Source organism: Delphinus delphis, chromosome 4, assembly GCF_949987515.2.
Source record: "Delphinus delphis chromosome 4, mDelDel1.2, whole genome shotgun sequence".
Classification (NCBI taxonomy): Eukaryota; Metazoa; Chordata; class Mammalia; order Artiodactyla; family Delphinidae; genus Delphinus; species Delphinus delphis.
Window position 1 is genome coordinate 25,399,129 of NC_082686.1, and position 15,818 is coordinate 25,414,946.

At 35.6% G+C, this 15,818-nt stretch overlaps 1 protein-coding gene across 2 annotated transcripts in view; it reads left to right on the top strand.

Annotated features, from left to right (window-relative positions):
• The window catches only part of TMPRSS15 (transmembrane serine protease 15), a 132,260-nt gene that overhangs the window by 101,051 nt on the left and 15,391 nt on the right, over positions 1 to 15,818 (top strand). For both annotated transcript variants that reach the window (XM_069540618.1, XM_060009838.1), the window contains 3 exons: positions 4,513 to 4,608; positions 8,486 to 8,535; positions 9,260 to 9,434. In XM_069540618.1, coding sequence (XP_069396719.1) covers positions 4,513 to 4,608; positions 8,486 to 8,535; positions 9,260 to 9,434 — 321 coding nt within the window. The remainder of the gene's footprint in view (positions 1 to 4,512; positions 4,609 to 8,485; positions 8,536 to 9,259; positions 9,435 to 15,818) is intronic.

A 15,818-nucleotide genomic window follows, 5' to 3' on the forward strand; every position in this document is an offset into this window, starting at 1 on the left:
CCAATAAATTTTCTGCAACATAGTTGTTTAGTCTATAAAATTCTGTTAACAGAGTTGGGGATTTTATTTGTTTGTTTTTGTTTTTTACTCAAAGACTTTTTTTTCCACTTAGAGTTTGTTACATAAAAACAGCAAGATATTATGGTTTTCCCCAAACCAAAATATCTTCACCATTCCCTTAAATCCTGTTGTTTGGGGAGGGGAGGGAGGCTTCTATATTCTAAAATAGAAACAGATAAGGACAGGAGAAAACTATCATCCCTTGAATATATTCTCAACAGTTCAATTTTTCAGTTCTGAGATTTTGTTTCTAAATAATAAATGGTGACTTAATATATTGTTGCTAACCTTTTATTTTGCCAAGAATATTTTAAATATTGAATATATCTTTATCATCTCCACCATTTCTTAAAATAAGAAATAGTTTGTCATAAACTTCTGCTGCTTATATTCTGCTTACTATGAATACAAACTGGAATAAATTGTGTTCAGTCTGAAAAAGGTGAGCTTGATTTGGAAGGATTTGAAATGCAGTTACTCTGTCTCTAATTAAATTCCAACTTTTAACATCCAGCACTGACACCTGGAAATATTTGTATGAACTGATGGCCTCTATACACCACTCTTAGGTTGCTGATACCAATATTTACAACAAAAAATTTAATTATGGGAGTACTTCAGAAGTTTTTTCCAAAAGAATGTTTTTTCCAGTTGTTCTGAATAACCCCAAACAATATATCTACACCGTTAACTGCAGTCTTTTCTCATATAAAGTTTGAGGCTGCATATATAGAACACAATCTTAGAATACAAGCTTTATGTGTGTCATTTTTTCCACGTGTATACATAATCTCTATTTTTCTCCACCAGATCGTGAAAACATCACTATGGAACAGCACTTCAGAATCCCAGGGTAGCACATTTAGTGTTTACTAAATAGTCTATTCTTAAAGATTTGCCTCTAGTCTTTCTTCTAGAATAGGCATGTGTTAAAAATTTAACTGCCAATCCTATCAGTGCAATGCCAGTGGTAGGTGTGTAATAAAGAGATACCAGATTAAAAACTGATTTATAAATAATTTTGCAATATTTTTTCAATTTAATTTTGTTTTGAGTTTCCAGAGAAATTAATGCATCCCCTCAGGATCTGTCTTTAAAAAGACAGCTAAGCAATAGACTAAAAACAGCTAGAGATAATAGAAGGCTTAAATCCACAACTCTGATGTATATTTTTAATGAATTACTCTTCTAGATGTCCCCCCACGTAGTCATGAGTGCTGTCAAATGACAAAACTAAAACAATTTAATAACGAGTTTGACGTCCTTTATTCAAGAGTAAACAGCCCATAGATTGGGGGTACAGTGCCTCACAAGCAGTGGAGCACTATTCCTGAGGGATTTGGGGCAACAGTGAGTTTCATGGAACATTAGAAGAGGCAATGAAGGTCAGGGATTTCCTTATAGGCATATAGGCTACCAGGTCCCATTTTCTAGGGTAAGGTGAGCTAGCTAAACCTGAGTTGGAAGATTGTGACTGGTGTTACATTTTCTTTCTATATTTCAGGAAGTGAAACACTTCCTGTAAGTGTAGGCTGACTTAGGTTTAGATTTGTGATGTGGGCCAGGCCCCTGGGTGACCACCATTTTGTGGGTCCTGATATATGAATTAACTTTATCAGTGGCTTAAACAGATTGCTTATAGTAAGATTACTATAGGTAACTAGAAGTCACTTTGGAAACCAACGAGCAGCCTCCTGAACAAGTAAAGAATTAGATATTTCATTTGACTATGGTTTGCGACTAGGAAGCGTCAGAATCACCTGGAAGGTTTGTTAAAAGACTCATCACTGGATCTCACCCCCAGAGTTTCAAAATTGTGGGTGGATCTGGGATAGAGCTGGACGATTTGTAACTAGCCCCTGGTGAGGCTAATGTTGCTTATCTGGATTACACACCTGGAAAATCTTTCATCATGGAGAGTCGGGAACATAGAAAACTACCTAGAAGTATATACAACACACATAGGCATTCAGCAGAATAAGGATACTGAGAACATGAACCAAAAGTGGTAAAAGAAGACAGACATCTAAAGGGGAGATTGGAGAGTAACTAGGATCCACCAACTTGTCCCTCCCAGTGAAGAGGTACACTAATCAACCAATTCCAATGATGCTTCTGGAGCCTTCATGTAAAGTCAACACAACTAGAGCCTCTTCAAATTGGATAGACATTCCCTGATATTCTTAAAAGTCAAGATTAGTGTTGATGAATTGTACCAGAAGCTGTACCGACGGTAAAATTCAGTCATCTAAAATCTCTTTTGATCCACATCCTGTCTTCCCTAAATGTGTGAGTCCTTAACTAAAAGATTCCTGCAGTGGTAAAGTCCTTCCTGATCTAGAGCATTCCTGATCTTCTATACCCTCTGCTGCCATTTGAGATCTTTTTTTTTTAAACTGAAGTATAGTTAACTTACAATATTATATTAATTTCAGGTGTACAACATATTGGATATTTTTATAGATTACACTGTCAGGGAGGAAGAAATTTTCCTCTACCCTTCTATAGCTTCTTCTGGCTGGTCTAAATTAAATTGATATGAGACAGATTAATAGGAAGTTTCTACCTCTTAATCTACCTCTTTGTCCCTCCTTCCACCCATTTCCCCTCTGGCAACCCCTGTTTGTTCTTTGTATCTGTGAACAAACCCCTGTTTGTTCTTTGTATCTGTGAGTCTGTTTCTACTTTGTTATATTTGTTCACTTGTTTTGTTTTTTAGAAAACATCCAGTATTTGTCTTTCTCTGTCTGACTTATTTTGCTTAGCATAATACCCTCCAGGTCCATCCATTTTGTCATAAATGACAAGATTCCATTCTTTTTATGGCTGAATAATATTCCAGTGTGTGTGTGTGTGTGTGTGTGTGTGTGTGTGTGTGTGTGTGTACCACATCTTATTTATCCATTCATCTGTCGATGGGCACATAGGTTGCTTCCATATCTTGGCTATTGTAAATAATGCTGCTATGAACTTTGGGGTGCATGTATCTTTTCAGATTAGTGTTTTCCTTTTTTTTTGCATGTCTTTATGCCTGTTTTGTTTTCTGACCTATAAAAAAATATATTTTATATAAGTCCTTAAATAAGATGATTCTTCTTCCCACATGGAAGGAATATCTTAATCTTTAGCAATAATAGTAGCAACACTCATTTTCCCTTTGGTAAATCCATTTCAGGTTTTATTAAAGGAATGGTGATTGATTTGTGTGCTTGAGTTAACATTTATCTGTTCATAAAATGAAAGTGCAAGATGATAAATTCTGGGACATTAAATACAAGCTCCATTGTTCCAGTTCTCTGTTCAGTGAATGAAAGGTATCAGACACTTTCAGTTTCTTTAAGGTGTTGTCTTACCGGAAAGAGAAAGGAAACACCCTCTACTTCATTCTTTTCCTCTTACTGATCATAACAGCCATGAGTGTTCCTTGGAGTGTTCCTCTATGCACACAGACAGAAAAGGGTCAGCGTTGACTATAGCCTGGAAAAAACACTGGACCTTCTTTTGAAGAGGGAGTGGATGGGTCCTTCAAGATACTCTAAAAGATAGGAACCACATCATCTCCCTGCCAGCCCAGAGAAGATAGCAGGAATCAGGATGTTTCCAGCCTAAAGGCATATTTTTATATGAAGATTAAAATCTGGAATAAATAAAAAGCAAGAAAAAGATTAGAAAGTGAGAAGCTAAAAGTTTCCAGCTAAGCCTAGGGAAGAGTGGATAATTAAAAGAAATCTTCAGTGAAGGTTCACAGTTGAGAACTGTAACAGGTTTTCAGGGATAAGAAAGACCAGTAACTTAATGTCTTTTGTCACATGGAGGTGTCTTTTTATCCCATTCTGGTTCACCATTTGACACTTGGAGGTACAGGCTGCATACTCCCTCTTTTAGAGCAAAAACATAGCTTCCTATTTTAAATTAGGGCTGTTAGGCTTTGAATTGAATGAAATATCAAGAACAAAGCCACAAAAGTAAACACTGAGGATCTCCTTTTTCTATGTTGTTCTTAGACAACGTGCATTTTTTTAAAAGATGAATTACACTCAACAGGAGAAAAAGGTTAATAAATTATGTTGCGGCAACTCTTTGAAGTTGTCATTATAATTGATCATTATAGAAATTGTTGGACAGCATAGAAAAGTCAAATGAAACAAATCAGACACTCAAATGACATATGCACTGATTTTAACTCTGTTAAATAACATATATGAGCAGGCAAACAAGAACAAGAGGTATTATGCAAAAATTAAAATTACATTTCATGTCATTATGAGTAATTCTTCTACTGAGTTGTACCATCTTTTAGACATCAAAACATTTGAAGCTTAATATTAAAGTGTTAATCTCTTTGCCTGAAATTTCATAATTTATTTCAATGTCCACAGCATTAAATAACTAGAAGTTTCGTTTATGACTTTTTTGTTTGTGTTTTTGTTTTGTCTGCGTGCTTTTCCCTAGGAGTGGAAACTCATCCATGCCAATCTTTTCTACTGGACATGGACCGTTTGTACAACTAAACACAACACCTAATGGCAGCTTAATACTAACACCAAGGTGGGTCTCAAAATGTGTTCTTTGACTAGTTGTACATGGACAGGAAAGAAGGTGGATTTTGAAGTCAGTCAGATTTTAATACCACCATATATGCCACATAATCTTGAAAGTTATTTAATTTTTTTGTTATTCAGGTAATCTCAAACAGTATCTAATCGATCCTATCTGATAACATTGCCTAATCCTCATATACATATGGTAACAGGGTCAAATGAAGTATTACAGTGTAATTAGAGAGCACACTGATAGAGATTCAATAAGTTTTACTTCCACATTCTTTTTATCCATACTCTTGGATTTATAAACAAGTAAACCCCATACAAAGAAATTGTGAGAGTTGGAATAAATAGGTCCAATGTTGATCAGACTAAAAAGAGTGAAACAATTAGTTATCATCAAAAGAGAAGAAAGGGATAAAAAAGTCATGGTATTCTTTTCTCTAGCAAATAGAACATGGTTATTAAGTGAAAGAGTACAGACTTTAAGTTGTGTCTGCATTTTCTCCTTTGCTCTTTACAATCAGGTTCACAGCTTTTACTCATGTTTTAAAAAGCAGCATCCTTCCTGTATTCAAAGATCTGTTTTAGCTTAGATTATGTCATTTCTTCTGTTTGGGAATTAATGATAACTTCGGTTGAAATTGGCTTCTGAATTTTATAGTTCCATTAAAGGCCAGCTTGGATGGGAAGATAGTAACTTCAAGAAGAAGCTGTAACAACAGACAAGGATTTAAGATATCATTGCTTGTGCATTAGCTTGAAGTTCTTTGTTTAATACACTTAATGGTGAAAAGTGAAATTATATAATTACTCAGCTCTTCATGAAAAGTTGCCATGTCTGTGAGCTCAACCAGTAAAACAGATTGTTAAAGGAGTAGTTTTAGTACCAAAGTACTTTGCAGTTGAATATTTTATATGAATATTTGCAGGGCCTTGACTGATATTATTAGTCTCATCAAGGGTGAAGCAAACCATCTGCAAGTGAGAAAGCAGCCTACTAGATTTCCTTTCTATAAAGCATGTCTAAATTTGCATTATCATTATAGATCTTGAACAGTGTGTATGCTGAGAATGTCTCTTATTTATATTTTATAGACATTTAAGAATCAGTTAGAAAAAAAGGAAAAAGTACAGAATATTTTATATTAATTATATGCATATTTAAAATAAGAACTAGTTTATTCCATGCTTATCAACAAAATGCCAGTATCTTTATACATTGATGTCTTTATTGTATGTATGTTCATGTTATTTGAAAGAGACACAATTTACACACAAAGATACTTGAAACTTTCATCACATCAATAATCCAGAACGTTCTTAATCTCTTCCTTAATTAGCCACCTTATACTGGGTTGACAGGAAATCAGACATATATGCACTTAGTTAGTATCTATGTATGTATGTATGTATTTGTTTATTTATTGCAGAAATACATTTATTGCCCCATGAAATCTGGTGTTTTTGAAAACACCCTTTCACTAGTGGTCATAATAAAAAAATTAGGAAAGGAAGAGGATATCAAAGAAGATGATTCTTCCAACTATGAAGATCGACTTAGATCCCCATTTTTTTCTCCTATTATGAGGCATATGCATGACTAGACTACTATTTTCCCACCACTGAGAGAAGGCCATTCAACAAGGTACCAGCAATCTGACCTGATATAACTGGAAATGTACAATTCATGCTGCTGCCAGTATTGGGTTTCCCTTTCTTCCATTTTTTTGTCTAGTAGTCCTACATAACAAAAAAAAAAAAAAAAAATTTGACTTAATATATATTGATTGACAATGTGTTCTAAGCATGGTGCTAGGTACAGGATATAGAGTGCTTATCAACAGTTTATTGAATGCCTGTCCTGTGACAGATGCTGTGGCAGAAACATTGCAATGTTACAGAGGTTATTTCTAGTCTCTTTGACTTAAGTAGCATGGCTCCACTGTAAGGATGAGGAGAAAAGCCTGGTGTTGTTAAGTGACCTGGACTCGTTCACAAACCTGGAGGCAACATGAGATTCTAACCCAGGTTTATCTGGCTTCAAAGCCCTCCACTTGCCATTCTACTGTGCTACCTCTGAACTCTCCAAGGCAGCATATCACTTTAAATAACAGTTCTGGAAAGGAAAAAGAAAGAAAAAAGGCCACTTGTTGGGCATATATAGGGAGAGAAATCAGTTCATTTTGTCAACACAGTAGATATAAACCCATCCATTTGTATCCCAATATTGTCCCTCTGGGATGAAAGCAAGACACAGGATCATGGCATTGACTTTTTTCCCATACAGAGGGCTGACCTAATTCTGACTCCAGGATTGAAGGCCAGGAAAGTTATTCTATTTTCCTCTAATCTCTATAACGTACCTGGACAAATGTACTTACTGCTCACTCTGACCATAAGTGAAGTAACTTACTGCTGTATACTGAGACCCTACGTGTGTGTTTGTGTATGAAAATTTGATTAACCAAAACACTTGAAGAATGAGGTGTTAAGCTCAGTTTAATTCTCTGGTAACCATTAAGTTAACCAAAAACTTTTCTGTGCTTGCTGAAAAGATATTCATCCATTTTTCACAGACCACAGAGTCTTAAATATTGTTTAACACCTAAAAATGATGAACCATTTTGAATATGAGTTTTCATTGATGGATATTGTAGATGTAGAAAGTTTGAATGAAACTTAACAGTATGCTGGGGTACATCCTAGAAACGACTTCTCTCCTAACCATGGGTGGATAACAGAAGAAGCATTAACTGAGACTTCTTCTTTGGGGAATTATGAATGCATATTGATTTATCTATATCTAGATAGATAGACCTACATGCACATTGCTTATTAATAAAATGTATATTTACTTATATTTCAATTGGCTATGTCTGCTCTCGGGGATTTTTCAGACAACATGAATGCATGTAATTTCAAGTAATCCTTATCATGTATGTTCCAGACACACTGAATTGTTTTGTTGTACTTAATGATCTCATATGCATCTTGGGCCATGTTTTATGTTTTTTGACTTGTTCTTCCCTAAAATTTCAAGCACCTAAAAAACATGCACAGTAGGTGTTGTTAAATATGTAAATAGAAACCATTAAAATTATATGTGTGTGCTTGTGTGTTTTAAGGCAAACGATAGCTACAGTAGCTGCCATCAGGGAAAGGTGTGGGCAAGTACTTTAATTCCTTGTGTTATACTGACCTCTAGTGGTTAGTAAGTATAACACATTTAAAATTTTTTCTTTAATTTTTCTTTAGAATTCTTGGCTTTGAAAAAAGTTGGTATCCAAATATTTAAATGGGTAGTGAGTTTTTAATTATTTATGCCTGCACTTTATTTTATATTTACATGTCTGCCTCCCTTGAAAGCAGGACTCATGATTCATTCATCATTGAATTCCCTGAATAAAGTACACAGCCTCACACACAGTTTGGGGCCCTGAATAGGCCCTCGTTAGCAATAGTGAAGCATATTCTGTATCATAGAACGGTGAAATCCACGGTTGGTTCACAGAAACTAACAGAAGCTACCGTTCATCAGGTATTCATTGTGTATAACACACAATAATAATTCCATTGCAAATATTTATTTACATCTCACAAAACTCCAATAAAGTACTATTGCCCCTGTTTTATGGATGTTAAAACTGAGTCTTGGGGATATTGAGCAACTTATCCAAAATCACGTGAAGAGTAAGCAGTAGAGTTAAAGATACGAACTCAGCTTTATTTGACTTTGAGGATTTTCTGCTATGCATTTTATGTATGACACATTTAAAGGTCCATTTTACTAAAGAGAAAAAATAGGACAACTTACACTATGTTTTGCTTTAAAATGTTGTGTGCACCATTTTTGAAATACAGTTGTTCTTCTATTACAGTAAACAGTGCTTAGAGGATTCACTGATTCTGTTACAATGTAACCATAAATGTAAGTAAATATTTCCTCCTGTTCTCCTTCAAGCCTTCAGTTTAAAATTCTGTTTATTTCTTTTTTAAAATGTATCCATACACCCAAAAGGATGTGCACAAAATTTCATTAATAGTAGATAACACAGACAGAGGCGGCAGAATTTTAAAAAGGCATTTAAGAAGATATTATACTTCACGAATTTCCATGTCCTTTGAAATCTTGAAAAAGATGATTTTTTATGAGTCAATTTTAAATTTCCCTGTGATATGTGAAAATTTTAAAAATGTGCACTTAATACTTATGGGAGTACTGTAATGAAGCCTTGAAATTACACCATTCTGAGCTTCTCTGTGTAATAATACCTCCATCATTCAAGCTCCTGAGATTTACTCCAATGGCAACAATGAAAACAGTCAACATGCCTGGATACAGTTCTCTCCAATATCACCCTGTAGGTCACTTTGAAACTTGAGTCTTCTCATCCTGTTGTTGTGATCTACAGGGAGTGTCCATTGCAACACATCAGTGAGGAATCTCCATACATTATGAAGACCGTCTTTAGGCTTTACTGAAGATGGTGGCAGTAGCAATGGCATCAGTTTTTCCTATTCAGTCATCACAATCATTCTGTTTAGAGTCACTATGTCACCTAAAGTTATTTTGCAGTGATCCACTCAATTCTCATGACCAGAGGAAATCCACCAAAATTAACTACAAGTTCTTTCTTCAATGATCTTAACAGCGTGTGGAAAAAAACTGGTGGCTCAAGAAGTTAGCCCGAAGATCGTTGGAGGAAACAATTCCCGAGAAGGAGCCTGGCCTTGGATCGTTGCTGTGTATTATAACGACCGGCTGCTCTGTGGGGCTTCTCTGGTCAGCAGGGACTGGCTGGTGTCGGCCGCCCACTGCGTGTATGGGTGAGTGCGATATCACAGCTGGCCCTTCCCCAACGAGGTGACCCTAGCAGACACTAGGCATCCCATTTCAGGCAGCCTCCCCAAACCCTCCCAGCAGGAAAACGTTCCTGCTGTTTATAACATTATAAACTTTCCAATCATTTTCCCATTAAAATCATGTATAAAAATAGAGAAAGTATAATTAAAATTTATTCTTCATTAGACCCTTGGATCAAGTATTATGGTTCATACATTCATAAAAATTGAAATTTCCACCTATTTACAAGGTAAGCATTTTTTAAGGTATAAAATTAGTTTTCACTATGTAAATTTTGCTGGTTATCAGCCAATTAGGACAATATTTATTGTCAGCAAAGTGTCAATGTCAAAAAAAGCATGTATAGATAGCCTTCAAGTTACAAATTAAAAAGTGTGCCCTTTGAAATTCACGTGTAAGCGCTTTGCTCTGAATTAGCATAAAAATGTTTCCTTAGTTCTCAGGTCAGATCTGTTTTGATGCTAACTGTAACTAAAACTTAGAACTAATATCAACCATGTCGAATTCTTTTTTTGATATGACAAAATACATGCTGAATTTTAGAATTTATCTTCTCCCTCTAGAGCAGCCATTCTTAAAGCAGTGTCACAGGAGAAAAGAGAGTGGGTGGAAGGGCCTGGAAATAAACATCAATATTCCTGGGCCCAAGAACATGTTAATTTCTTCTTCTGCCTGAAAGAGGGCACCTCTTTAGGTAATTGTACTCCAACACTTCTGAATTAAGTTAGAAAAAAACGTAACTTCCTCCTAAAGATTCATAAGCCCTGACAAGGGTGATTTCCTGCCCCAAGAGACTTCCAGGGAATGACCTTACCTGTGAGGATTAGAACGAGCCTCTACAGTTCAGAATCTCTGAGAGAAGTGTGTGTGCTCAGAATGGAGGATGCAGCCTTAGTTAATCAGGATAAAAGACTAACTCCGTACAAACACAGGCATTGTAAGGTCTTGGATGGATGGAGACAAACTATCAGCTACAGGAGGCTGTCAAAATTATTTGGGAGATAGGGAGGGCCAGGGAGAAGGAGTATTAAAGGATTGAGCCTACGCAGAAATACCCATAATACAAGAGTGAAAGTAAACTCAAACTCGTAAGGCTGGGAACCTGGAAATGAGGACCCTCAGCTACATCCCAGCTTGGCCAATTACCTGCGCTCCAGAAGGACTGTCCAAGGCACTGCCCATCTACATCTAAAGCTGTCTGAGTCTGTGCATTACACCCCGTATCTGGGTGACTAAACTATAGCCTCTTCCATATCTAAACTACACCTTCTTAACTTTGCTGCCTCTTGATAATTATATTTTAATCTGTTTTCAGCCATATCATAACAAATGTCTACAGCAGCCAACTTTCCCACCCCCTGCTAAACATGACTTCAACCTTTACCTATACATACTCTATGTCTTAGGTGTGCCACAGGTGGGTAACCTATATCCTAACTGTGTTACAAGTAAAAGGTATCTTTAGCTAGAAATTCAGTGTTTCCTGCTGCATCATAGGTAGGTCTTAGTAAGACAGCCACCTCCTGTATTAACCTCAGATTTTGTAAATTCATCCATTTGACGTTCTTGCAGAACATATGCTTTCTAAAAGTCAACCAGGCTTGCAGTGATATTAGTGACTTCTTTCAATTAGCTACCTTACAGATGTACTTACTATAGGTCAATTATACCAATAACATCTTTTCAAACCGTAAATATATGAGGGAAATAGAAAAGCAGTTTCGTCTAATATAAACACATCTTCAGTCATATAGGACATAAAATGTCTTTTCACACAGTTTCAGTTTGAACAAAAGCAAACAAACATAAGCTGTAACAGAATCGTGATGAAAAACATTTGCTCACCAACCTTGCATTTTACTCTCCTTAGCCACTCAGTGGTATTAGTTCTTATTTTTCCGGTTACCAGGAGTTTTCTTACTTTTTTCTTTATGTCTCTAACCAAGAAAGTTTCTGATATTATTTCAAATAGTTTTATCCAAAAAATATTCTTACCAGTATGCTAATACTGAGTCTTATTTGTCTTTTAAAACTCTACTTATACAGTAAAAAACTTAATTTCCTAATAAAAAGAAGAACCCAGATCAAGAAACTTATTGAAACCATACTACACAAATGACCTGACCCCAAAGTAAATCTGCTCCAGGAGTTTTCACCTGTGGGTAGTTAAATGGTCTAATCGGACAGTTCGCTGTCTGCATTCAGATTGTCCACACTCTCTTTCCCACCCCTCAGCCTCAGTATTCCTGGATGTCACTAAACCTCCCTGTGCCTGTTCTGTTTCTCTACTACTGACTTGTCTTCTTTTCCAACCTTAAAAGAGATATTTGTGAAGTTTTAAGAAATATTTGCTGTGATTTAAAGACAAGGTTGACTTCAAACCAGAGAGTATTTTGATCCAACTTATGCTACTGACTTTGTGTGACTTAGTATCTGTGGGTTTCAGGATCCTCATCTGTAGGGTGTCCACAGGATATCTACCTCCTAGGGTGATTGTCAGGACAAAATTAAGATGCTGCAATGCTTTTGCGTACTGTGAATTATAGAAATGTGCAATAAAATTTTTATTGTTTCCTGATCAGGAAAGGTCTGTGAAAGAAGACTCTAAGTCTTACCCACGAGACATTCAGCACATTTATTTTCTAAACTTTTTATATTGATATAATTTCAAACATGCACAGAAAGTGCAAATAACAGTACAGAGAATTCCTGTGTACCTTCACCGAGATTCACCAGTTGTTTACATTTTATGCTATGAAAACTTTCTTATCATTCTTTAATTCCCTCCAATTTGGAGAAATATTTATTTTCTGAATCATTTGATAGTAGGTTAGACATTGTGCCTCTTTACCCTGTTTTTTATTTTTACTAAGAACAGGATATTTTCCTACATAATCACAGAAAATCTTGGAAGTTTAACATTAAGTCAATACAATTATCTAATCTAATTATCTAATACAGTATGTATTCACTTTTGTCAATTGTCCCAAATATGCCCTTTATAACATTTATAGTTTGTTTGTATGTTTTCCACCCGAGAATCAATTTAGGATAACGCACTGCATTTATTTGCTATGCCTCTTTCATCTTTAATCTAGAATAGCCTTTCCATCAGCCTTACTGTCTTTGTCTTTCTCAGGCTTTCTTTCTTGTCTTTGTTATTTTTCTTAATACAAGCAAGTTATTTTATAGACAGTCCTTATATTTGGGGAAACCCTTCAAGCTTTCTCCCTTGTTGGTCTTGATATATCCCCATTCTTTGAGAACATTTTTACTTTCTGGCAAAATAAGATGTTCCAGGTTCATCTTGTGCTTTCCCTGCCTTTGCCCTGAAATCAAGCTTTCTATAAGAAACCCCAAATCCATTTAGCTATTTTAGTTCCTTTTACATTTTAAAAAACAAGATCTTCCATGCCCCTTGCAGCTGCTTGTGTGTCCTGCTTCTACACCCTCTCAATGGACATAGCTCTGTACATACAAATATGAACTCATAAGGATAGCTCTAATTCATATAATATACCATAGGGTACATCCTAGTCTTTTTTCCTTCCGTATTTGTAGCTCTTATCTTATTTGTGCTGTCCACAAAATATCTATGGATTTGCTCACGCTTAGAATGGAAAAGTAGTTTGAAAATTGTGAACCCATACCACTGTGTAAAGCAAACTTACCAACTGGAGTTTAATACTTGTTTTCATTTTTTTCCCACTGATATATAGCAAAATGCATAATCTTGAGTATCTAATTTGATGAGTTTTGAAAATGCATCAGCCTGTATAACCGACACTCCTATCAAGACATAAAACATTTCTATCACCTGGAAATTCCTCTCATACCCCTTCCCAGTCATCACCATCCCTGAAGTGGACCCCAGAAGGGACCACTATTCAGTCTCCATGGTGGGTGGGCTGGTCATTTATAGATTTACAGTCTGGATCACATCTATTGAATAGACATATATCAATGATGAAATTACCCATAGAGAAGCCTCTTGCCAATCTTCCATTCCTTAACTTGCTCTTCAGAGAAGACCAAATGCACCATATGGATTACCTCATTTCTTATTAAAATGATTTCCTGAAATAGGTGTTAACATTTCTGAAGTAGATGATTTCATAATGAGGTGTCTTGGTGTATGGCAAGAAATACAGACTACTATTTATACTTTATTTAGTGCTAAATTAATTTAACTGCACTAATAAAACTTTGAAAACCAACTTTTTAAACAGTATTGACTATAAAATAACATTGCTTAATTAATTGATAGTGCAATTACAATTTAAAATTTGGATTCTTTTTAATACCTCAAACATACTAAATAGGTCTAGGATACAGAATCTACTCAAATATAATATTTTAAAAATTATTTCATTTCTACTTAAACCTACTCTAAAAAATAAACATCATGGGTTTAGTTAATTTCTCTATTTATCTACCTATTTTTACGGCTTTAGGAGATCAGCTAATAATAAATTATCTTCTTCAGGTTGCAGAAATACTATAATACTTTTTCAAGATTATAGTAATTTTTACAGATCAAAAAAGGAAGAATATTTTCCTAGGCGAGTAGAGATTTCAAGATTAGATTAGTGACTTACTGGTTTTTGGTTATGGCATAGATCTTGACTCCAACGGATTTCAAGCTTGAGTTGCTATTCATATTTTTGATAGGTAAAAAATTTCTTACTGCTTCACTAGAATCTTTTAGATTTTTGCCTTTCTCATAGGTTTTACCAATTTCCAACCTGGCATCATCTCCTTAAAATTATGCATTCTTCAAGTCACCCACGGCCCATATTATATAACCTATTTCCTTGACATTATTCTGTTAACACTATTTTTAATAACACACTTCTTATTAGCAGGTATCTTATTATAGTTATTAGTCTACCCAGAAGTTTTATTTCCTAGAAGTTCCAGCATCAGATCTCTGAAGCTAGTTCTACTTTGAGAACTAATTCATCATCTTGGATCACATTACTGTGCCCTCTTTTTCCTTATGTATTTTGTGTAACCACTTGTCCTGATATGGCTTTATTTACAACTCCCCTCTCTTTATCTGGCTGTTATGTGTGACCACTGGCTGTACTCAATCTTTCTGGCTCCTGGATTGCTTCTTGTTTTTCATATATCTATTCAGTCACTGAGCACTTATCTTGTGCCAAGCATTGTCCTAAGTTTTGGGGATAATAGTGCTCTACAGACGAACAAAGTCTTTGCCCTAATAATGCTTATATTATAGGATAGGGCAGGAAAACAGAAACCTTGAGAAACCCAGCTACCACAGTTGATCAGGAAGTGACTGGCAGTGGGGTAGGAACAAGATTGGAGATGCAGGCAAGACCAGATCCTAAGCTCTGGTGAGGACTCAGTTGCCCATGGTAAATAGGAAGTGAGACAATTTAGAAGGCAGAAGAGTGACATTATCTAATTAGGTGTCTGTGTGGTGATTAGACTGCTGAGAGGAGCAAGGATAAAATTGGGGGGACCAGTCAGAAAGAAACAATGGTGGCCCTAAGATTATGGCTGAGGAAGCTGGACAAATGTCTGGATCTCATTAGTAAGTTCAGATGCTTAGAGCTATCTAAACTCACTAGTGATCACAGATAGATGAGGAGAAGAACCAAGGATTTGGGTTTGAGCAATAGGATGAGTGTTGATATCATTTACTGAGATGAGGAAAATGGGAAGAAACAGGACTGGAAGGGGAATAAAAGTTCTGATTTCTATATACTAAACTTGAGACTTCCTACCAGGGTTGAAGTGGTATTTACTGGCCAATTGGCACATAGGTACGTGAATCTAAAGTTCAGAGAAGTCAAGAATTAAAACACAAATTTGGAAGTTTTCAGCATATTTCTGGTATTTAAAGTCATGGCATTGGATGAGATCATCTATGGAATTACTGTTAATGAAGAAGAGAAGAAGGCGGAAGGCAGAATTCTAGAGTATTCTAAATATTTAGATTTTTGAGAAGAAAAGAGCTGGGAAAGAAAAACTGAGGAAGATCAAAGAGTGAAATGAAAGGACAATCACAAGTGTGTGGATAGTCCTGGCTGGGAGTCAAGTGAAGAAAGGAGCTCAAAGGTGATTCCTTAAATTTCTAGAAATAATCCACCAGGTCAAATAATGCTGAGGATTATTTGACTTACTCCTGTTTCCCTGTTCTTACTTCTCTTTTTTTACACTTAAACAAATAAACGCATACCTTTATTTTAAAAACATGCTTCTACTTAATGAAATAGAAATACTCACATGTATGACAATCTTGTCCCTACTCAAAATAAAGACTAATAATTGAACACATCCTCCCTGTCTACCCTTCTTTCACAATACAACTGCCTTTT